This window comes from Zonotrichia albicollis, chromosome 13 (genome assembly GCF_047830755.1).
Source record: "Zonotrichia albicollis isolate bZonAlb1 chromosome 13, bZonAlb1.hap1, whole genome shotgun sequence".
NCBI classification, from domain to species: Eukaryota; Metazoa; Chordata; class Aves; order Passeriformes; family Passerellidae; genus Zonotrichia; species Zonotrichia albicollis.
In genome coordinates this window covers 8,639,976-8,664,905 of record NC_133831.1, presented here as the reverse complement: position 1 = coordinate 8,664,905, position 24,930 = coordinate 8,639,976, and the positions used below count along the sequence as shown (strand labels likewise).

The 24,930-nt window shown below is 46.2% G+C and overlaps 1 protein-coding gene across 2 annotated transcripts in view; it reads left to right on the top strand.

The window, feature by feature from the left end:
* Window positions 1-24,930, top strand: part of GNAO1 (G protein subunit alpha o1) — a 139,983-nt gene that overhangs the window by 40,656 nt on the left and 74,397 nt on the right. For both annotated transcript variants that reach the window (XM_074550993.1, XM_074550994.1), the window contains exon 3: window positions 8,142-8,283. In XM_074550993.1, the coding sequence (XP_074407094.1) occupies window positions 8,142-8,283 (142 nt within the window). The remainder of the gene's footprint in view (window positions 1-8,141; window positions 8,284-24,930) is intronic.

The following is a 24,930-nucleotide window of genomic DNA, read 5'->3' as shown; positions in this document are numbered from 1 at the left end:
CTGGAGGGGTTTAGATTACAATTCAGAGGAATTGAAGGGGTTGTCAAGCACTGGAACAGGCTGCCCAGGGAAGTGGCAGTCACCATCCCTGGATGCATTTAAAAGATGTGTAGATGTGGGTGTGACACTTAGGGACCTGGTTTATTGGTGGGGTTTGCAGTGCTAAGGTAAGGGTTGGATTTGATGATCTTTGAGGTGTTTTCCAACCTAAACAACTCTATGATTTTCCTGACTTTGTAGTGTTAAATTCCAAAGGATGATTACCTCCCTATTGTGTTGGGAGGAGTACTAGCACAGTAGCTGGCTTTGCTCTGCCTGCACAGCCTTGCCTTCTTTTGAAGTATCAGGACTAGTGTCTTTCATTCATCAACACTAATTAATTACTTTCAGGATGCAGTAGACTGTTTACGCTCTTGAAATTGTTTTATACACACACTTAAAAACAAAGTATTTCACTCCACTGCTTCCTGTTGAAAATGTAAATGCTGAAACAATCCTCACACTGCAGAGATGGGAAGGTCATTGGTGCATCCAAAATGTGGGGTGCCAAACCAAGCCAACACCCCAGTCCAGTGAAAGACACATAGCAGGAACCTCAGCATGCAGCCCAGGAAATCATCTCTCATTTCAGCTACAGCATTCAGCTGAAGCAGGGATCACCACTCAAGACAGCCCAAAGACAAAATTAGGCATTGATGCAGAACTCAATTAAAAAATAATAATAATAATTAAAAGAAAACTAAGAGCTACTTCCAAACAGCCACAGGGCTGCTTGTGCAGCACCATGTTGGGAGTGCTGTACATGTTCCTAGTTTAGGGCTATATTATACTGGAAATGAAGAGTATTCTGCAAATATTTTATGCACCTGAAAACAATCTGAAATCAAAGGTTTTGGGGAAGATGCAGTATCTGACTCTTGTATGTCTGGAAGCTAATCATTGTTGGCTCAATAGCCGCTTGTCTACAGACAAAAATAAGATGGTAGCAATGTAGATTCTGAGCAGACACAAGAGAGTTTCTTCTAACATCATCTTCAAGCTTTTTGGCCAGCAGTTAAGGTGCAGCAGCACATGGCTGCTCTAAAGAGACTCCATGAAGGCATCAGAGGGACTTAGAAGCATTAGGCACAAACTGAAGTGCCTTAGAGGAGCAAGAATGCTTCTGCCTTGTACAGGTCTGTGAAACTTCTGCAATTGATTTGGGTAAGCTTGGCCATTTCCAGGGCTGTGGATTTTGGCAGCATTTCAATCGCCTGATGGATTTGCTTATTTTTTAACGTGAACCATCTGGTTAGTTAGAATAATATCCTTGCATGCAAGAAATACTTTGGTGGTAAGAATTCAGTTTTGAGTGACCCAAAGGTATTTCCTCCAGAAAGGAGATTTTCCCCAGCTGGGTGTCTATCACAGGGCTTCATCAGTATTTCTTGGACCAGTGTTAAAAATCCAGGTTGAAAAAATTATGCTTTTTAAAATGAGCCCCATTTGCAGTTTTTAGATGACCCTGGCTAAGGAAGTTGCTTTTCTTTTTTTTTAAAAAGAGCATGTAGGCAAACAATCATCTTAATTTTCATCTCAGAGAATTTCTTGTGGGAATAGGATGTACAACATGTCATCCTAGCGCAGCTGGGGGGAGGAAGAATGAGAGTTTAGAGAGATTTGCACCCTGTCATGGAGGTTGAACTGTGCCTTTGCAGTCTTTGAACACAAGGTCATGGGCATCTGCGTTGATTTAGTTTAACATAATCCAGGAGTTTTTAATCGCATTTCAGGCTATTAAATGAGTGAGAAGAGAATCACTGGAATTTAGCTTCATAACTCCCCTGTAAACAAAGTTTTTAACCTCATATCAAGATAAAAATAAATTTAAAGTAGCTGATTAGCAAGAGATTTTCCATCAGAATTTGATCATCCTCCTCTCTACATATTAAAGTCAGATTTTGTGCTGTTTTTCCCCATTTACAAACAAAGATTGCAGAGTTTTCTTCAGAATTAGATTTTTTCTTTTTACTCAAGCTCTGCCCAGCCCCACCAGAATAACCTGCCTGATTCTGGGTAAGAGACAAGAAAGATTATTTTTTAAAGAAAAAAGGGGGAAGAAGGGAGGGGATAAAAATCAGAAAAGTTTGCTGAGCAAAAATAGATTTTGTGTGGTGTGTTTGTTCCAAGATTCCCCATCTAAAATCCATCTTGGATCAGTCTATACCATAAATGTGAATGTACTGATGGGACTCAACAGCCTGAGAAAAATGTGTCTGTGGACAAATTCTCTGTTGTCCCTGTAATGCCACCTCCATTCTGCCGTGGCCCTCCCTTTTACACAGCATTTTACACCCACCAGCATCATCTCACACCCTTTGCATTGTCCCACAGTGTTGTGTGGACTTGGAACACTGCACAGACCTGAGGTGGAAGGAGATGCTGCTGAGGATTCAGAGCCACCCAGGCTGGAGGGAACCTGCAGGTGCTACCAGGGTGGTGCCACTGCCAGCCCCAACCAGCTCAGTGCCCCAGAGCCCTCAGAGATGAAACTCCTTGCCAAGGCACAGGGATCTGTAGGAAAGCCATGCAATGACCTTTAAATTCCTTCATTTGTCCAGGTGAGGGTGAGGAGCAGGTCTGCTTTTATAGGAACTGGACCATTCATCTGTAAGGTATTTGCTTGTGATACACTTTGAGTGTAATAATCTCCTGGTGATTTCTTGCCTGGTTTTATTCAAACAAATCACTGTAATTGTAGGGATGTGCATTGATATGGGAAAACTTCATTCAGCTGGAAACATCTTGCTGATTGAAAGTAAATCATCTTAGGTAAAACAGAAACAGTATGGGTTTTATTTTCTCTGGTAGGCAGTTGGAAGTTTATAAGTATGTCTTTCACAGTGATGCCGACAGTTTGAAGCCACACAAAGGTCCCTGAATTTTGCAGGAAATATTTCGGAGGCATTGGCTTGAGGTTTTGGAGTGATGACAAAGGGCAGGGGATGAGACAGGGCTGTGTCAGTTGGGGCATGAGAATCTGCATGTGAAGCTCTGAAAAGGATGAAGGCTGCTGAGCACTGGAAGCAAGAGGGGGTATCCACAAATCTCCACTGCTGAGCATGCCACTCCCTCCTTCTGGCCCAAAAAGGACACGTTTAGGAAGGATAAATGCCTTCAGGTCAGCCATGTTGAAGGAAATTCTTAGTGCATACTTATAGGCGCCATCTCAGGAATACAAACACTTCTCCTTGAGAGCTCTTGCAGGGCAGGTGAGGCACCAGAAGACAGGGAAAAAATGTAAACAGGGTGCCTCTCTCTAAATATAGAGGGAGAAAAGAGGAGTAAGAATTATAGACCAGTCAACTTCTAGAAGCTTTCAAGAGAATTGAACTATCAATCATGTAATTTGCAACCACCTAGGAGATAAAAAAGGGAGATGAGTGACATACAGCATGGATTATACAAAATTAGGCATGTTAAACTAGTCTCATTTGATTTCTCAGCAGAAGTAGGAGAGCAATAGTTGGTGCCATATCTAGATTTTGAGGAGGGTTTGTCAGGGTTCCACTGGATTTTTAAAAGGTGACCTGGAAAAATAGTGCAGATAAACCATTCCAGGTCTTACAAAAAAAGGGTGAGTAGCACAACTCATTCCCAAAGTATACAGTTATCAGTGGCTCATGGTCAGAGCAGAGGACTCTGTCAGCCAGGAATCCTCTGGGGTCTGTATCAATTTCTTTTTAAATTTTCATCAGTGAAGAATGGATGGAAATGCATCATTACTTACCCCTGGCAGTGGTATGGAGCTGGTAGAGGTGCTTCAGCACATCAGAGGATAAACTTTACAGCTTCAAATGATCTTGGCAGACTGGAGATGTGAGGACTGGGTCTAGTCTGAGGCACTGTGCCTCAAAAAAGAAGAGGAGAACCTGCTTGAGAAGGTGTAGGGAAGTGTCAGTGTGTTGACTAAAGCTGGCTTAGGTTGGAAGGGCTGGAAGCAAAGCACCAGCTTGGCTGGAAATGATGGATGGGAATGACGATGACTGTGACCTCTGCTCCAGGAAGTTTTCAGGATGATGGACAAGTGTTTCCCTCAGGAGTGACCAGGCAAAGTGGCTCCTTGCTGAAATCAGCCCCCAGCTGAGCTGCAGCCCCAGTGCCCTGGTGGGCCCTGTTCAGAGCACTGTCCCCCAGCCACAGGGGCCCTGGTGTCAGCAGAACAGGCACAGAACCATCTCTGGCCTTGCCCTCTTGGTGCAGTGGTTGTGGAGTGAAAGGCTGAAGGCACGTAAGTGCTTTGTTGAACAGAAGCCAAAGCAAGCTGCCACGCAGAATGCACCCCCTGTTTCCAAGTATTTCATTTATTTTGTAATTAAGCAATAATTGCTGAGGCACTGGGCACTTCTTCAGGATTAATGACTTGCTGGGGGATGGCAGAAGATCTGATCTGCAGTGCAACCATTTTCTCCTGCAAATACCTGCTTGTTACTGCCATTCTGAAATGAGTACAACAGCACAACCTGCCAACATATGGGTTCTGTTGTTAGCAGCTGAGGGATGGGGAGCAGGCATTAATGGGTACCTTAGGCAATCAGGTTGCTTCAGTTGTCTCTCACCATTCCATTCAGAGTGCAGTGTTTTATTAGTCACTTGGTGAATGAAATGGCTTTTTAATTGCTCAGAATCACTTTTTTAAATTACAGCACTTTATCCCCCCTCTACAGCCCCTGGGAATCCTCTTTAATCCCTTTTCTTCCTTTGCCCTGGAGAGAACCAGTTTGTAGTGTGGCAAAGAGGAGCCTGCCTGCAGCACTTACCTTTGAAATTCAGACAGTGGGAAAAATAGATGCCATTTAGAAAACAGAGATTTCACATTTTTGGTGCTGAAAACCTTCTGCTCCCATAATTTGCAGGTTGATTAAGGAGTAGCCTACCCTGCCTAAACCTGTAAAGACTTTACAGTCTTGGCATGCTGCTCACTTCTGTTAGTTCCTATACCTGTATGTTTTTAATGGTCAAGCTCACCACAGCACACAGACCCCACTGCTTCTTGTGTCCTGTGCCACCAGGAGCTGGCTCAAGCCATGTCCCATAGCAAGGTACCTCCCAGGAGTAGTGCTGGAGCTTTAAATGTCCTCTAGACAGTAAAGCACAACAGCAGGTGAGAGGAAAGGTGTATCCCAAACAGGTGAGTGGCAGCAGGAATGTTCCCAAAGCACTGTGGAAAAAGCTGCTACAGGATTGAAGCCATCACATCACCAAGGCAAGCAAATGGAGAAACCCTTGTGAAAAGCATAAAGGACAATAAAGCAGTTTACAGTGTTCTAGCAGGCTTTGGAACAGGAGTCAGGGGGGATTTGCTCACTCAAATATTAGGTACTGTGCTGACTGCATGGTTGATTAATCCATAGGTACTTCCCACAGCAGAACTTCCATACTGGCATCCACAGTGCTGCTTTCTCCGTGGCTGCCTTCTAGAGAGATTTCACACAGGATCAGGATGTTTTTTCTTTGCCCCCTTTAAAAGTACCAGTTTTACTTCTGTGTTTGAATGACAGCAGTGTTGTTACCCAGCCACAATTGTGTTCACTGAGGGGTCCCAGAGCCACTCTCCATCCTTAATTCTGCCCCTTCAGCACAAGGATCCCTGTTACTCAATAAGGAACTTACTGGCTTGGAGTATTTAGAAGTGAAAATGTCAGTAATCAGCTTCATGGCACAAAGCTAAAAATGGTTTAGACTCTGAAGAAGACCAGAAACCAAAGCTCACCTCTTTCCCCATACAGCTGTTCAGCCCTCTTTTTGCCTTCTGAATTCCTGAGTTGATGCCTGTCAGTAAAAGGCAGACAGAAATCTTGCTCAAGCTGTGGGCATCACTCCCATCTCCTCCATCCTGACCAACAGCTGGACCAAACAAATTTCAGCAGCATCCTCTTGAGGCCATTACACTGCCCTTTGTGCCTGTCCTCACCCTTTCTTTCTCCCCCATTATGTTTCCTTCCCTTAGTTGCTCAAAACCCAGCATTTAATCTTGCTTGCCCCAAAATCCAGCCACGAGCCAATCATCCAGAAAAAATGAATTATTCCTGGTGATGCTTTTATGAGCTGCCTGCCTGCATCCCATGGACCCCTGCTCTGCTGTGCCTTGTGCCATCATGCTCAGAGCTGGGAGGAAGAGCTGCTGCACAGTGTCTCTTGAATTCAAACAGAATTGATGCAGATCCTTTTGCCTTGTGCCACCCGTAACTCTTTGTGTTGACTGCTCCTTTTGGCAAAGAACACATTTCCCAGAAGTTCAGCAACTTGTCTGGGTAACAGTAAATGATCCATGAGAACCAGTGCTGACACATGGCTCTGCTGCCCCACCTCCTTCCCATCACTCAGATGCCATTGTTCCAAACCTCACCACGATCACTGGATTCACAGGAAATAAAGGCTACAGAGTACAAGATCTGCTGTTGCCCATAACTCCATTAAAATCAAAACAAGCTATTGAAATTTTTTGGGCAAATTCTCAAGTCTGGATTTACTAAGTCAGAGAGATTTTCATCCACCTCTGTTCTCCTCAGCTTAGGTGAGGGGAACCAGCAGCCCCCTGTGCTGTTTCCAGCACACCAGCACCATTTGCCTTTGCTGGAAGGTACCCAACCAGAGGGCTCTGCCCAGTTCCTCAGATCAGTAGCTTAAAAATATCCTCAAATCAAGTGATTTGAATTATTGTCTGTCTGAGGCTGTCTTTGCCTGTAGTCCTTTTTTTTCCAAGACTCAGGGGTTGTTGAGCAGCTCCTCCCAGGAGCTCAGTGTTCAGTGTTGAGTAAGCAAAGGTTGAGGTGGGGACAGCAGAGAGTCAGGCACTTGTGTTAGAAAACCTTTCTATGAGCTTCACATCAGGGGAAGGAGATCTCTGTTTTGGTCAGCATGTTTCTAGCAGCCTTGTTCTTGGTGTAGTCATCTGTTAATAACTCTGGGCTCCCAGCACTGGATCCATTGCAGGCTCTCAGTGTGAGCTACTGCTCCCTCTCTCCCAGGGGATGCCAGCACTTGTTGGGACCTTTGATGTTGTGTATCTGATTTAGAAAAAAAGGAATCAAAAATCTGTTGCAGAAAGGATGCTAGGTTTCATCAGAGACCAGATCTGTCACTGAAGGACCCTCTGTTGTCCAGTGACATCTGAGGATGAGCAAACAAGGATTTCATTTTAGCTAAGCAGATCATCCTCTCTTCTGACATTTAAGACATAACTTATGTCTTCAATGGGAAGAATTATTATCAAACACAATTAGTTCTGCAGATCCTAGTTGTTTATGGAGAGAGATCCAGACTTAGTTCTGGAGTTATTTAGAGATGAATAAATTACAGGGGTCAGTCTCCTGACCTAAGCAAGAGACTGCAATAACTTGCTCCATCACATAGTTCCTTTGCATAGTTCAATAGAGACCATTGCACAGAGCATCCAGCACACAGAGCTGGTAGGACTGTGGGTCACATTCCCATCTTGTTTGGGGAAGGGATAACATAGCATTCCTTGAAAGCAAAAAAAAATCTCAGCAATTATTCTAAAGGAGAGAGAAGGAGGGGGGAGAAGGGTAAGTACTTTAAGTACTTCATAACTCAGACACTTCCTCCCCTCCATACCTGAGTCCCAGCGTGTACAGGGACACGCTGTGTCCTATCCTGGTCCCTTTTGTAAGGTACCCCAGAAGTTACTACTCCTAAAAGGACTAGACAAGAACTAGAGGGTTTCTATCACTTGTTCCAGTGGTTAAGATCTGATCTGATTTGTCCACGTTGAACATATTTCCATAGACCCTGACTGGGAAGGTAATGTAGGACCAGGAAGCCTCCTCCCTGTGACTGCTGAGCATGTGAACACGAGGTGCTCCAGGCTTCAGCATTTGCAGTTCATTTGGGAAGGAGGTACCATATGTACCAACTGTGCACAAAACCTTCTTGATAGAGAGTAAAAGGGATGCTAATTCCAGCACTGGGCTCAGACACACTACTGGTGAACAACCAGAAAGGTTTAAAAAGAAATGCTGACTAAATTAAGCGAATCAAGCCAGCAGATGTGCTCTTCAGAAGAGCACAGCTGTCTTTTAAATGTCTCTCCCACTGAAATTACATTCTCAAGGGTTTTTTGTCCTTTGCATTTTCCTCAGGATCATCCATGAGGATGGCTTCTCTGGAGAAGACGTGAAGCAGTACAAGCCAGTGGTCTACAGCAACACTATCCAGTCCCTGGCTGCCATTGTCCGTGCCATGGACACCCTGGGCATCGAGTACGGCGACAAGGAGCGACGGGTGAGTTCAAGCACCCCTGCAGGGTGCACACACAGACCAGGAACAGGAGGCATTTGCACAGTCTCAGGGCCTTGGAGGGGAAAGGAGGGAGGGGAGATTTACATCACTGCTGTATGCCTCCTGCACATGCATTTTGTACAACAGAGACACAATGGCACATGATGTGCCATTTGTACGCTTAGGCTAGGAAGTGTAGCCCTGGGGACCACTGTGTCACAAAAGCCACAATCTCTCATGTCCTGGCTCTAATCAGGCCAGGGAAGAAAAATAATCTGTTGTCTAGGGACAGCCTAGACAGATCTACTGTCAAATTTGAGAAAACAGTGAGAACATGAGTCCTGTGTCCCGTCTCCTTTGCATGTGCTGGACACACAAGCTGCATGGACTGATGAATCAGGGAGAAGTCTTGCTGCCATTCAAAGCCCTTCCACCAGCCTGCTAACGTAGGAAAGCTTTTAGGATTAACTTCATTGGGGCTTGACTGGCTTTTACTCACACATCCCCCGTTTAAGTGTACCCAAACCGCAATTTCAGTTGCAAACAAGGGGATGTATTACTTCAGCAAGATTGGTATGGACAGGCTCTTAGGCAGCAGCATTGGCATCTGTCTTATCAGAACAGCTATGTGATCCCTGGCAGCCTTCTTGTACCACACACCTAGGCCAGCCTGTCCTTTTACAGTTGCTAGTCTGTGATTACTTTCACCAGCTCCCTATTTTTAAACAGTGGCTCCTCTGTGAGGTGCCCCTGCCAGCCTCTGCCTTGCATTTCTGGCTCAGACCAAGCCCACACAGAAGAACTCAGAACCCTAGAGTAGAGTCAAAACCACCCTTTTTGCATGCTGCAATCCCAGAGAAGGTAAAACTACCTGATTTCACTGGAAATAAAATAATTTCAAATTAAGGACCTGGTAAAGGCAAAGTCCTATATGCCAGTGAGTTTGTCGTGACTATTTTTGGGTAGCTATCAAATGACAGATGTACAACATACTCCAAACTCCTTATCTGAGTGTTGATAATAAAAGCATTCACTAGAAGGGATGCCAAAATCCTGCTGTGGTGTTACTGTATGAGAAGGTGCCTTATTTCTCCCAATCACATAGAGGTACTTTGATTTCTTTGCATCTAGGGATTTTCCCGTAGGAACTCTAAATCCTGGAGACATTTCCATCCCCAACGTGGAGATGATGCCATAATGGAGTTCTTGTGAGCTTGCCGAGAACTAATGCTGATGGTTTCAAACTGAATGCATTAATCTGTTGATTACTCAGTGACTCAGCTCTCAGCAAGGCAACGTATCTCACTCAGCTAAAACCTATGCTAGGAAAACAGAAACAACTCATTCTCCATGGCTGATAAATAGTCTGTGGCAGACAGCTTTAAAATGTAATTTTTAAAATTTTTTTTAAGCACCTAAAGTCCTAATTTGAGGAGGGAAAACTCATCAGTGCTTTAGTGCCAGGCCTGGCACAGTACAGGGGGTGGAGGAGGAGAGCTGTTATCAGGACTGCCAGGAACGAGAGGTGGAGTTCTGAGCTGAACAAAATGTTGTGTCCGTTCATATTCCCATGGAAAAGATGCCAAATGTTCCGAGGGCTGTACAATAACTCAGGCTGGAGAGGAGCTCAGGAGGTGTCAAGCCCAACCCCTGCTCAGGTAACGTTTACGGTCAAACCAGGTTGCTCAGGGCTCTACCCAGCTGGGTCTGAAATCATTCAAAGATGGAGACTTCACACTCTCTTTGGGCACCCTGCTCCACTGCTCTTACAGTCCCCATTATGTCAAGTGTGAACCACTGTTGTTTCAATTTATGCTTTATGGCAGTAAAGATCTTGTATTATGCTTTTCAAAGTAAAAAATAAGTTTGATTAAGTTCTCTCCAGCCTTGTTTCCCCTAAGATGTAGTTCTGGATGAATTACTCCTGTCTTCCAATGGTGTCATGCTGACTGTGTGAGACAAGCCTGCCACAAAGCACTATAAACCAAACCACTGTCTGGGAGGGTGGTCCAATGTGTCTGTTCCCTTCAGAGATGGCAGAAATATTTCTTCATTCAGCAGCAAAGGAAAAGGAAACCAAGAGGAAAAGGGAAACTAAGGGAAGGAAACCTAGTCTCTCAGGCTGTGTTCTTTCTCTTAGGCACAGAAAGTTGCTGGTATTAGTATGAAATAGTATTTATTTTAATCTTACAAAGAAGCACATGGCTTCTGCTGCCCTGCTTTTGTTATTAATGCACAGCTGCTAAAAAGAGAGGCCATTAAACAGGCGATTTGTTGAGTATTATGCTGCATGGTTCATCCCTTTTCAGGCAAAGCTTTTCTATTTTAAAAGTCATTCCTCAGCCAAGGGTTTCCAATGCAAATCTTTTAGTGGGGGATTTTCCCCTACTCATCACTTAAGCCCCCAAGAGAAGGGAGCTCAGGAAGGGGAGCCAAGGCTGTGGCTGCTCCAGCCTGATTCAGCAGCAGGGAGGGAGGGGACTTGGGCCTAGGACAGGTTTTCCCCAGAGACCACTTGGCTATTATTGCTTCCCCCATCCCACTTTCTGGGAGATGGATCTGCATCTGTATCCCTTCCAAATGATACCCTGACCATGATCAAAGCAAAAAAACCCTCCCCTACTTAATAAATGCATGTTGTTATTGACAGAAAATAACCAAATCCTCTCACTGTTCTCATGTTTCTCTTGCCCATTATTGTACCTCCAATATTTAGTCTAATAGAAGTGAAAAGACTGGGGGAAGACTAAACCCCCTTGCTTTTGGCGGTCAAAGCGAGATCAGTGTCAGAAATAGAACCTAAAAAGACAAAATAATTCACAGAAAGCATATGCTCCAGGTCTTGCTGACCTCTCTGCTGATAAGGACTTGTCCCCAGGTCGAGAACAAAACAGCCTAAGTGTCAGATTTCACTTTTCTGTGTGCTCCTTGTCCAGGGCAGTGAGTTTTCTTGCAGCTTTGCTCAGCTCACGAAAGGTTCATGGCCTGTGGGCAGCGCCCAGGTCCTTGTTTTGTGACCTTCAGCAGGGGAGGCATGAGCACACCCTGCCAGCTCCCAGCACATTATCCCTGTGCACAGCACGGCGGGCCAGACTGGAACTCCAGAAAAGCTGTGCAAGTGCAAAGGCGCAAATCCTTCACCTGTTACATGAAGGTGGGCAGAAAAGGAGCAGTCAGTGAGGGGACAGGAGCCAGCTGCAGGAGAAGGGGCAGCTCTGGGTGCTGCTCATCTCCAGGGCCACCACTGCCCTGGGTCTGGATCCCTGACAAGACAAGGGGTTACACACAGGAAGAGAGGCTGAGGCTTAGTCTCGCCTGCCTGCTCAGGACTCTCCAGCTGCTCTGTAGGGCACTGCTCAGTCCTTACCTTGATAATCAGATTAGCAGGCAGGAAAGAGTCAGGCTGTAACATGTAGCCTGTGGATTAAATGGTCCTCTAAAGTGCAAATGTATTAATAAAACAAGCTCCTCACTGATTCCATTTCAATGTACTCAGGCAGAGGAAATGGGAAATGGAGGTTTGAAACCAGCAATCTAGAAGTCAGTCCAAGTGTTTGGAAAGGATCAAGCAGGAAGGGCAGGGTAAGGATGGATTTTCATATCTCTGTCTGAAAATCTGGTTCTGAAGCCCAGCTGCAGAAACCCCAGCCAGAAGCAGCATAAGGTCTCTTCCTCTGTGGGTTAATGCTGACCCCAGAACCCGCTTGGAAATGCAGACTTGCAATCCTGCTTTGGTGAAATGGCAGAGCTGCAGCCAGGCTGGGGGGGCTGGGGAGGTGTCTTCAGGTTGGATTGGTCCCAGGCTGCAATGGGCATCCTGCCCTGTGCAGGCTGGTATGAAAGCAGCTGTAGAGCATGCTCATATTTTCATAAATCAGACAAAACCAGACGGAAATTGTTCAGAAAATACTCAACAGAGAATGCAAATATCAGTTGCATGGCCCAGATCCAGCTGTTTGAGGTGAGAGGTCACAGGTTTAGCATTTGGGGTCCAGAGGTGGCAGGCAGTGATCTTCACATTTTCCCCAGTGTAAGTCTGGACATGTCTCTGCTTCAGCTAAGAACAGGAAAACTAAAAAGCTGCTGAAATGTTAAAATATTTCTATTGGGATTTTTTTTCTTTTGGACTTTGTAGCAAAATGTGTCTGTGGTGACCTTCTGCTATGTATGGTCTGCAACTCCTGAACTGTGAGCCACACAAAGATGTGCTGAGACATTTTAAAATACTGGTTAGTAGCCTTGAAAAAACCCTTCTGTAGTGTAATTGAACAGCCCACCCGGGGCGGCTGGCAAAGAGATCCGTGTCAAATCTGCTCCTGAACAGAGAGGTGCTTGTACAAACCTGGTGCCTCCAGCCCCTTCCCCTCTGCACATGCCACAAGGGGAATTTCGGAGCTGCCCTCTTCCTCTTGTTCTTGCTTGGCAGTGGCAGGAGCAAAGTCACAGCCACTGTCACCTGCTGCCTTCCAGCGCTGGAGGGGAGCAGTGTGGGGGAGGATCTCTCTTTCATAAGATCTGCTCTGCATATCTGGCTTTTTGTACTTGTCAGCTCAAGATATTGTGCTACTTCATTTGAGTCAGGTATCTGTTTAGACCAGCTGGCTCCTACTGTGTGTCCCCAACCCAAGATTTCTCAGAAATGCAGAAAGGCTGCTAAATAACTTCAGGGAGGGCAGGTGAGGTTAATCAGGCACTGCTGGGCTGGTAGGAAGCCTCCCTTAACTGCCTGGGAGATCTAGGGGATGGACACAGGATTCCTGGGCTTGTGCTGCTTGGCTGAGGATGCAGCATCCTTGCTGGTCTGCTGTTGTAAGTGATGGGAACTTAGGGCTGCTTTGTAGAAAAGCGGGGTGGAGTGGAAGAAAAGGAAAAATGGAACAAAGAGGTGGCACTAGACATGCCATTTTTCCCTGGTGTCAGCATTTGTCCAGATATCCAGCTGCACACAGTGTCTTCTTGCAATACTCACAGCTCACATATAATCATATTTGCTGTACTGTGTCAGATCCAGTACAAATACCCAAGTAAGAGTCCAGGACAAATATTTCAGCCGGCCCTTCATAAAAGTCTGTCACTGTTCCATTAAGGCTGCAGACACCTTTCTCACACACCTCCCTCTTGGTCCTTCTACAAGTCACATTTCAGTAGCCATTATTTGTGTTTCTGAGAGGTGGGGAACAAATAAAGGGCAGGGCATTTCTTGAGAGGTGGGAAACATGAAACAGAGAGGAAAGCACTTGTTATTGTCACAGCCTGCCTTGTTGCCAGGGAGATGCTTGGCTCATTCAAGAAACGCTTGTGGTTGCCAGCCAAGATGGCCAATGTATTTGGAATCTTTGCTGCAAAATGAGGGTGTGGGAGAAAGAGGGAGACAGCAAAGAACAAGGGGAAGCCCAGAGTAAGCTCTGCCTGCATGGTCACAGGGCATGACCCATATGCCTCATGGCACCATCTCTGGAGTCTCTCTAAACAAAGCAGCAGTTTCTACATCCCACTAATATATTTTCCTCCTTTGAAAACTCCTTGAGCCCCTGAAAATACAAGATGTTTCCTAATTAAATGGTACCACTAAAATAACAGAGCACAAAGGCAGTTTATGATAGCACTTTGTGCCAGCTGAAGGAGTTTGAAACAGTTTACTTCCATGCCTTTGCTCTGCTGCTTAGGGAGAGTCAAACTCTGTCATAACCAGAAGGGATCCCAGCCAAGTCAGCTGAGACCTGTGGCTGGACCTGGGAGACCTTGCTTAGCAGCAGTACAGCCTGGCTGTGCTCCTGCAGAGCTGAAGTCGTGATCATCAAGTCTGTAACATACGGTGCTCTTCACATGGCAAAAAAGATCCCCCGGAACCAGTGTCTGCTTTGCTGTACTCATGCTGCTAATAAAGATAGTGATCAGAAATGAGAAAAAGCTGCTGGAGTCATGGCTGCAAGCACATCATGGCCAGAAAATGTAGTAGTAATAGTAGAAACAGCTGGATGCTCCAGGCAAGCGCCTGAACCACACAGCCAGTGTGCACCAGAGGCTGTACCAGCAACCTTTCTTTCAGCAGAAGACTGTTAATCCCTCACAAGAGCTCTAAAAAGCCAGACTTCCCCAGGGTGGCCCAGTGTACCAGTTTTAGTTAAAATTCCTAAAGAATGAAAGAGACCTCTTGGAATGGATCCAGAGGGAGCAGGGAGGTGGGCGGCAGTGGCGCAGTGCGTTGGAAACGCGCGTGGTGTGGAAGGCAGCCCGCTGGAAGGTGCCACCTTGCTGAGCAGGGATGTGCCAGCTTGATGTTTTTCACACTGGTCCTGTTTCAGGATGATATCTGTGGTGTTGGCATGGAAACTCTCATTCTAAAGTAAACACTGGATTTGCTTTTCGGGTTCTCCTGGACATGGATGGTGAATGGGCAGGGGACAGGGTGGAACAGAAATTTACCTGGTCTTCCAGTCCCTCTGAGCAGTCAGAAATCTGTTCCTAAGAAAACACATTTCTGGGGAAAAAAATTATAGTGAAGCACTTCAGTGTCATTTCTCAGGGAGCCAGATGAGAGCAGAGATGTGGTCACACCTTAAAATGCCACCAGATCTGTTTCTTTGGTGAGCACTTGGCATCAGCCAGGCACCGTAGGTTGGTGATACTTGCTGTCCATGCTGCCTTCCTAATTCTGAGATGAGTCTTGTAGCTAAATGTCCTACAAAAGCACTGGCCAGAACAGATTCCATCAATTAAAACCAGCCATTTAATTTTCTTTTGAAGAAAACCAGAAGATTAAGAGATGTCTCAGGGGATCATTGATAAGAGAGAGACCACAGTCACCTCTTTCCAACTCCAAGCTCCAGACTGAGTCTAATCACATCTTTCACCACCTAAAGAAGGCTTTAAAGAAGACAGTGCCAGAGTATTCCCAGAGAAACACAGTGAGAGGACAAAGCAGCAGTCACTGGTGCTGGGAGAGGGAATTAAAGTCAGGAATGAGCTTGGACTCATTGTGCTTTCCCTCCTCTCTCCATGGCATCAAGAGAGATCAGGTCAGTCTGCACCTGAAGGACTACCCATCCCTTTGGGTATCAGATGGGTGTAGTGATAAGAGAGGTCTGAGGACATTTGTGTATGGGAGGATCAGTGAAAATAGAAAATACCCAAAAGGCAATTTTTAAATTATAGATATTGCGTTCCTCTTCAGCCAACCACCAGCAGAAAAGCATCTGTGATGAGTTCTCATGGCATTGTCTGCTCCCTGGGTGGTGGAAGACACAGCTTCTTCAGGTGCAAATTGATCTCTAGAAATGTTAGATTTTTTATGGTGCTTCTGCTGTCAACTGCCATTTCAGGCTTGATTTCTGAGGAATTAACAACCTTAGTCCTCCAAAGCATCCTTGAAAAGGATCCTCACCTCCCCTAAAACTGTCAAACACCCCTGTTCACCTGTGAAAATGCTGACCCTATGCCACAGGGAGATGAGACTTCCCACCTCCTTGTGTGCAAGCTCTCTCTTCTCATGGAGAGAGGGATGTATTTTTCCTCCATGAGCTTTATGTGTTTGATACTGATTTTTGGATGATGCAGGGAATATTTTTAGTTTGAAAAGAAGAAACCCCACCCATTCCTGCTCTTTGGAAGGGCTGCCTGCCTTCCCCTGTATTTGTTGTACCTGAGATTTGTTATTCAAATTCAGCCAGAGTTAGGGCTGTCAGAGCCATGGTGTGACAGGGAAAAGGCACAGAGGGGAGGGTGAAGCAGACATGGGACTGTAACATTTGTGGCAAATTAATGAGAGGTGGAGTGCTGCTTTCCATTCCCACAGGACAGTGGTGGAAGATGGCTTCTCTGGAAACCCCTGGAAAGCACCAGAATGGGGCAGCACAAAAGACAAACTGTTCAAAAATATTTGGCAGATAGAGCAGAGCCCTGAGAAGGGGCAAACCTTGTTCCTTGGAAAGGGGTTTCCTGGCAGCTCCTGGGTCTAGGGTCAGGAGAGAGCTGGCTGCACACCCCATTCACTCCTTCTTGGTGGATGGCACAGGCAGGCCAAGGCAGATTCATCTCATCAGAGGGGGCTCAGCACAGCCACTCCCCACAGAGCAGGTGGCAGTGGCCCTGCCCTGGATGGCATCTGGTGTTGGTGAACACAGGCAGATACTGTCTGTCCTTCAGGGAGGCACTGAAGTTAAACACTGGCATGGCAGAGGCTTCAACAATGTGTTTCTGCCTTTCTGGGGGATCAGGCACTTGCTGAAGCCCTTCCAGAAAGTCACCACCGTGTCTGAGACTGAAGTTCAGGTTGCATCTGGCCACAGCCTTGGATGCTGCCTTCAGGTATGATTGCAAGTCAGCTCTCCAAGCAGCAATTGCAGATAATACTAACTACTCAGCACATTTCAAATACATGTCAGTTATTAAGTAGATTTATTTCCATCTCTTCTGGGAAATGTTGGGAAGCACCGCTGAGTCACGCTGCTTACTCACCAGTTTTAGGAATGCCATTAAAAATATTTATTTTCCACATGCCTTCTATGATGTTCCTATTATTTGAATGTTTCCAGATGTAAAATGAAAACATTTGTGTAGGGTGTTCCTGGCCTTAAGCAGATCTCTGATGCATAACTCACAAAAAGGCATAAAACAAGGGATCTATCCCTTGGCTTTGTTGTATGATGCTTATGCAGGGATGGTGGTGAGGGGCAGTCTGCTCCAAAATGGCAGGAGCACAGGCAGGCTGGGCTTGACACAGCTTGGGATGCAAGAAGGAGAGTGTGAGCAGCTGCTTTGTTGTGCCAAAACACATGGGAGAGGAGGGACATGGAACACGGAACCTGTTCCTTACTTACAGCAGATGCTCACAAACTCAGGGCTTTATTTATTCTGCCATGGTCTGCTCTGGCCAGAGACCCCAAAACAATGCAGCCCCCAAGGGACACGATGCCAGGTGCCCCTGCAGGAGCAGCAGGTCCAAGGGCACTCTGAACCCTGGTGCTTGGCCACCCCATACTCTGTGAGAGCAGCTCTCACTGTCAACTTCAGCAGGGAGGTGTGAGAAGGCCTTGCTGACAGCCCCACTGCCTTCACACCCTGGAATGAACCCAGACAGGGCAACACACTGGAGCAGAGGAGCCATTTCATGGCCTGTGGCTGTGAAGTCCCATCCTTCCAAAAGGGGAATTTTGCTGAGCTGGACACAGAGCTCCCAGCTGATTGCTGCCCTTAGGGAAGCTGAAATGTGCCCATGCTGTGCCCAAGCCCCACACCATCCAAGGGGAACCTGTCCCTCCAAAGTGAGCAGCAGCTTCTCATGGGCTGTATCAGCTGAGAGTGCTAAGGCTGCCTTCCCTCACAGAGAGACACAGTGGGGTGGTGGCACCTCAAACGTGTCCCTTGCACTGCATCAGTCATGGGGATGGCAAAATGTCTGCCACACATGAAGACTTCATTACCCAAATACAGACTTTACTGAGGCTATTAATCAGTATTGTGTACCTTGGTAATAAGTGATTAAAGATACCACAAGGGAACTAATTTAACAGCAGCAATTACTGCTTTGACCTCAGTCTCACTCGCTGAATCTGCTGTGAGGGTGCCTGGCAGGGCAGCAGGGACCAGCCTCAGCCAGGGCTGCAGGAGCTCAGAGATGCCATTCACCCAGGTCACAATTGCTGTGGCAGGTGACTGGGCAGAAGTTCTTGCTGTTCCATTGAAGGGAAGGAAAGAATCAAGCTTCAAATGAAGGTTAGAAGCAACGAAGCCTCAAGATCTGCTGTGAAACAGTATCATTTTGCACCTTGGAAATGTTTATTCTTGTGGTCAGAGAGAAAATGAAGAGGGAAAAAGTGCAGGATATGTGAGTTAGCCTGTGTCTGGTTTAGGGTTTTTGTAGTCACTGTGGGCCCCAGGAGAGCTCATCCTTCCCCAGCAGAGACCCACATCACATCACGTCACCCCGGAATGGCTCCAGGCAGCAGCACATCCCTTCCCAGTGTCAAAACCCACTCAGGAGCCCGAGAAAATCTCACCCACAGGCTCTGAACACATTTCTCCCTTTTTGCTGTGCTACTCGTTTTCCAGGGCTGTAGGAGTTTCTGGTTTGCCACACATTGTATCTGTGTTGACGGTGAGACTGTTGCTAGATACTTTTCCCTTATTAAGAAATAATTCCCTGGGGTTGGCTATGTATAATTAAGTCCTCATTTGCCTACAGATTGGTTTAAGACTAGATTAACTCCATTGATTAGAGAGGAATTACTCTTGATTTACACTGAGATCGTGGGAATGGAGACTCAAGTGACACACAGGAGCAATCCTACAGTAAGTGCTCAGGGTAGCTACATGGTTGTCACCCACCTTTCTGTATTTGTCACCCACCTTTCTGTGTTTGTCACCCACCTTTCTGTATTTGGAACCTCCCTGGGCAGATGTTTGTTCCTTTATGTGAAGGGGGGTTTTAAGTCAATCTTACATGCTGAATACACCTTGCAGATGTTCAGTTGGGTATTCAGGTTCTATGGTCATGTATTGAATAAAACCAGTTACTCCTTAGTTAGTCTGGCAGTAGAACTGGACAGCAAGACTGTCCTCCAGAGAAATTGTTCTGGTTCAATAAGGTTTTACCAGTAGGGATGGGAGGGTATTGTACTGCACAGAGGAGAAGAAGCATCCAGCAACAAGAGAGGATACAAACAGAATTACATCTCTAAAATAACCCTTTACATGTTTGGGAAGGAAAAAGGGACCCATCCTGCTCCCTTCTAACTGCAGCATCTGCTGTTCTCCAGAGAGAAACCTCATTGCCCAGTGCTCCTCAGGAAGGGCACAGCAGGACACAACCATGGTCACTCCCTTTGGATCACAGCTCAGCCCTGCTCCCACCCTGTCTCTGCCCATGCCATCAGAGTCAAGCAAAAGGAGGCAGTGGCAGAGAAGGAGAATTTCCTGAGTCCAGGAAAGTGTTTGGCTTGCCAATTTTACTGTGTTTTTATTTAAAAATGTGAGAGCTTTTAGTTCTGGTAGATGATATTACAGGCAATAAAAGATTTTTTTTCTGACAAGAAAGAGGTGCCAGTAGACACCATCCAGTGAGTTTTAGTTAGCTCTGTAAAGTTACAAATTAATTTCTTCCAAGTGAGGAGCAGGTCTCAAGTCTGTTCCTCCCTTCCACATGTCATCCCATTTGTGGAGTTTTTTTCTTTTCTGCAGGGCAGGTTTGCAACACAGCCTGTCTGGAGGTGCAGTGTGACATTGTGGATGCCAAAGATGGGAATTTTGAGCTAGTTTTTCCTCACCACCTTACCACCACCTTACCCAAAGGTCTCACAGCCATTTCTCCTCCAGCTTTTATTCTTTGTAATTGCTGTTATTGGTCCTACAAGCTTTAGAAAGCTTTTCTCTTGCCAAGTTCCTCTTCCATGAGCATGTTTCTAACTGGTGATATCTGTGCCATCTTCATTTGAGTTCCTTGGTTTTGAATGGGCTTTTGTCAACTCCAGCTGCCCTCAATGCACATTGCAGGCAGCTTCCACCAAGGTGGACACCTTTTGCTGGCGAGTTCTGTGGCTTTTGAGTCCTCCCACTCTCACTTCCACTCATGAGATCCTTAACCCAGGAATTGGCACGAGGTTAAATCTGCTTCCTGCAGTTGGGTGTGCATGCTGCTGTTGCAGCTTTCTTCACTTAATTTGCTCCAGAGGCAAAAGTCATACCCAGGCTGAAAAGACCATATTCAGCATTACAGTGGATTGTGAGCCAAGTTCAGACAGGTCTTGTGACCAGTGAGTAGGCAAAAATCCTTATTTCCTCAACTTTCTCTTCAAGAACAGAACCTTGGGAAAAGCTCTAGGACAATTTGTAGCAGCATGTAAGCTCTGCAGGGCTGAGCTTTTGGATTAGATGATCTTGTTGTTGCAGAACAAGTGTTGAGCATCTTCTATTTCTTGTTGGTGATGCAAGCAAAAAATTTACACCTTTGAAACAATCCCAACCCTGAAGCCCTGCACAGCATACCAGGAGGAGGAAGCCTGTCCTCCAGCATGAGGGCTCTGAGCAATTTCAGCATCAATGCTCCCCAGGCCATGATGTTTCAGAAACCAAGACACACCAGACCCAAACCACAGCTGTGCTTATTTCAGTCATGTATGCACAGACATTGAATCAGCTTAAAAGCCACTTCTTGGGGTGACATCCCTTTTCTGGCTCTCCTCTTCCCATTCCTGAAAGAGCTGTAGGGTGCCAAGCCTGGCCTGCTCATGCAGTGTCTGGGCTCAGTGTCCCCCGGCTGCCTTTAACCACAACCAGTGCAGCCACCACAAGACACCTCTGACTGTCCTTCCCCAGGCACTGCTGCACAGCACAGACAGGGAGAGAGCCATGCCCACCACATCCCAAATTACCATAAAGCATGATCCAACTGATACATTTGTAAAAAGAAGAAAGATGATGAGGAGAGAGCTGCTAATGGTAATTCACACAGGCAGCAGCTCTGAGCTGCCCATTCACCACTAATCATCTGTCCCCTAAAATCCTGGGCAGGCAGGACCCCCTTCTGGGGTCACACTGCTTGCCAGCACACATTTTCAGCTTCCGATCTCCAGGCAGATCCAAGAGCACAAATAATAGAGAGAGTGAACAGGCTATTGCACTGTGTCCCTTTCTCCTGTGCCATCAACTTTGCAAAGAAAGAATGGACAGCAAATAAACAGTAAAGGCTGATGGGAAAGGGAAGCCCATCAGTCTACACTATCATTATCTGACTTGCCTTGAAATCCTCCAAGAGATTGCAAGAAATTAGTTCCAGTGTTCAAGAGTCTTCAGTGATCCTTTAGAAAGAGAACTGAGCTTAGGGGCCAACTCCACCACAAAGCACCAGCTTTCTGCAAGCTAAATTCCAGATGTAAACAGATGTTTTCCCCAGCAGCCCGTGCAAACCCTATTATACATGTCAGGCAGCACCAGCACACCATGCAGTTCTAAGCCCTTTTCCATAAGAAGCTGGAGGGAATTGCCTGGGATTGGAAAGAATGAGTCCAGCAAGCCAGAAAAATCAGATTTCACTTCTTACTGATTATGCAGCTCCTAGTTCAGACCACGAGTTACTGATCAGTTTGCTACACTCAAACCACAAAGGAGGTTTAGTAGTGCCAGGGCAGTTTCCAGTTCATCCCTAATCTCCTCCCCAGCACTGAACTGCTTTCTTCTCTTGGCTGCTCTGGAGAGGAGGGATCATCTATGGGCTAAGGACTGGGGCCTCATCAGGTGAGCAGAGGCAATGCTGCCTTCACTCTGATCTTCCTTGCTGGACAGACAGCTCCTGTCCTTTGGGGGAGGAGCTGGGGTAAGCATCACTGCTTCCTCTCAAGGCAGGTGGCAGGATTCAGGAGAGCTTTGCTCAGGGATCCTCTGCAAATGGCAGCCAAGCCCAGGCATGCCACAGGGAGACACCAACTTCATTTCTGCTTCCTCTCTGTTGGCCTGGAAAGGGAGACTGCTAATGAAAAGTGCTCATTAATGCCTGTGATAAAGGTGGTAGCACTGAGAGATTAAATTCTTACAGAGCCACAGAGACTTGAGGGTTACCATAGTTCTGGGCTTGAACCAGACATCACAGTGTTGTGTGAAACAACTTGCTGAACCACCAGCATCTTTGTGCAGACACAGAAAATTACAGCTGTAAATCCAGGGCAGCTGAAGCGGTGACCAGCACCTAAATCTGAATGGACATATTCTAGGAGCAGTCAGAAATAAAGGGCTTGATGTGTGGAAGGAAAGGAGATCCAATTTCATGTGCAGGACCATCAGCAAAGATCCTTAGATGGTTGTTTGCAGTTCTTACAGGAAAGAAAGGGGCAGTAGATTCTGGCTGAATGCTAAATAGAATAGCAAGTAGTGGAGTCATGAACATAGCATCTCTGTAACTGCAAAAGGTTGTTCTAAAGGTCAGTTCTGCATGTACTCTTCTAGCTCTGTGAACAGCTATTCCTTTCATCCCCAAGTTGAGCTTTTGGCTGGGACAGGCTGAAATAAACAGGGCTAAAGCTGTCCCATCCGTTATCTCTGGGAATGGCCTGGCTCCAAGAGCAGGCTCTGCCTCTGCAGATACAACACACAACATGGCAGGGAGCAACCTGAGAGGGCAGATGGCTCACGTGGACCTTCCTCACCACCAAGCCTTCATCCCTGGGCTTCAAAATGCTGCAGTGCCCCTCTGCGGAGAGAGGGCACAGCCTCTGTGCTCAGACAGAGCCAGCACACCCTGAGCTCAGACCTGCGGGGCAGCACCCCTGAGAAAGCACAGGCAGGAGCCAGGAGCCTTTTGTTCTGTACGCACTGCCCGAGGCTGTTCATCTGGAGTCAGGCTTCTTTTTCCACCCTCTAAGGTGAGATGTCAGGAAAGAAACACTGGCAGGCCTGCCTGCATGTTTTCTCTCTCATTCCAAGTCAAAACCAAAGTGCCCCACAGTCCTGGTGGCTCACACATACAGACTGACAGCCACTCTGCACAGAATAGCCAGACAAGGCTGGGGGTAATCCAACCCTGCTTTTCCCATGCTTTTATAGATGTCCTTCTGTTGTGGTGGCAATAAGGCACTTTATTGGCAACTAAGGAACAAAACTAAAACCAGATCAGTTTACCAAATGTCAGACAGAGTTGGTGTATCTCACAGAAAAGATGCCAGGACACCGACATGTCAGCACAGGGAATCCCTGGGCATTCATTCAGGAATAGAGGTCCTGTAGCAAACACACAGTGCCACAGGGGAAGGGGACAGTTCCTTTGGGACTGCCACCATCTCCAGGGCAGCCATTCTACCTTCTTCACACATCAGTCCAGGGATGCTGGCGCCAGCCAGCTCTGAGACACCTGTATCAGCAAAGCCATTGCTATCTTAATGTGTAGATGGAGGAAGGCAGATACTTCTGCAGGCTGTGCTAAAGCTCAGCAGCCTACACAGTGAGGTTCTGCTGCCACCACCACATCCAGGTGCTCCAAAGTCCTCAAACAGGTAATAGAGACATACCCATTATGAAAAGAGCCTTAGGTCCAGGAACCCTCTGTATCAACAACCCTCTACAGCTGCTAGGCTGATACAGGTGCAGTACATTGAGAGATGATTCCTCAGTGAAAGCAGCTCATCTTCAAGCAAAAACTCTAAAAATGTTGTCAACAACCCCTTAGTCTCTACCCAGAAGAGAACATAAGCTGAAATACTTGCTTTGGGCATGTGGAACCAGAGAAACTAATATTTGCTATCCTGGGAATCAGCTACCCAGGGCTATCCAGGGCTAGCAGAGCCATAAAGTGCTCTGGTTTCTGGTATAAGAGTTGATCCTATAATACTCTTTTGCATTGCAGTTTTCAAGAAGCAACTTTTTGTTGGTCAGTCTTGCTGTCCTATTTATAACCAGCTTACATAGAATAAAAAGTGTATAATTCACAGTGCTTTCTAATTAGATGTTGTAACTACAATCCTATTTCATGCCACTCTAATTTGTTCCATCACAGTATTTTTGAGTTTTGTGTTAACCATATCATGCAGGGCAAACTCTTCAAGGGTTTGAAGCCAGCAATTATGCACCACTTTGATTTGTACATAAAGCTGATGTGAGTCCACATGGTAACATCCCATCATGATGTGTGAAATACCTGGATTAAAAGACACTGTTGAAGCTCTGTCCAAAGTCAGGACTCTCTTAGTCCACAGCATGGCAACTCAGAGCAAGCTTGTCAAACTAGAGGAGATTTTGCAATCCCAGTCACTTCTGACCTTTCTGAAAGGGCTGAATTTTGAGGAGTCCATATTTGGTAGATCTCCAGACAAATCTACATCTAAGTTTGTGGCTGACATTTAAATCTCTAAAAATGGAAATGGGCCTTTGCCACTTGAGCTTCAAGATTATTCATAGTAGAGGAAAAGATCTTGGGAGTAACGATTAGCACAGGGCAGGATTAGACATTCCCCTTTAACATACTGGCATCTGGAATAGCAGAAGAGGTGTGGGCTAATTTTCTATGAATTGTAAGTGAATGTTGTACCACTGTTCATCCTGTCTGTGCAGATCTAATAACCACTTTGGGTCATTAGGAGACAAAGCAGGTAGTGAACACCAAAGACTTGTTAAATGCAGTGGCAAAATCAGCCACAGAAAGTTTTTTCCATGCATGTTTTAAGCTTAGATCTCTGGCTTGCTCTTTGCAAGTGTTTATTAAAAAAAACCAAACTGTTGGTATTTTCAGATGTTCTCAGCTATCTGTTTAGCTTAAGAGTTCCAACTTCAGAAAAACAACCCTTTCTAAAAATGCTCTCTATCTGCCTTTGCCTCCACGCCTTTCGTAGAGACTAAAACCTTTGAAATCCTGCAGATGTGTGTTAATACAGCAAAACTGGTCTTGTCAAGCTTCTGTGTTAAAGAGCAGCAGCTCCAGGTTAGGGCTTTCCTTAGCTGAGCTACTGGAAGAAAACAGCTGCAAGGTGCCAAAGGGGTGTCTCTCCCTTTCCCCCCTCTTCTCCCAGCCCTCCCTGCCCCAGCCACACCAGGCACAAGCATCCCCATGCACAGGGCCAATCCTCAGCCTGAACACATCCAGCTCCCTTGGAGTCTATCTGGCCCCAGGGCTTGTTTTGGTATTTTACATCAGAACAAATAAAGCAACATTTCATAATGTTCTAATGAGGC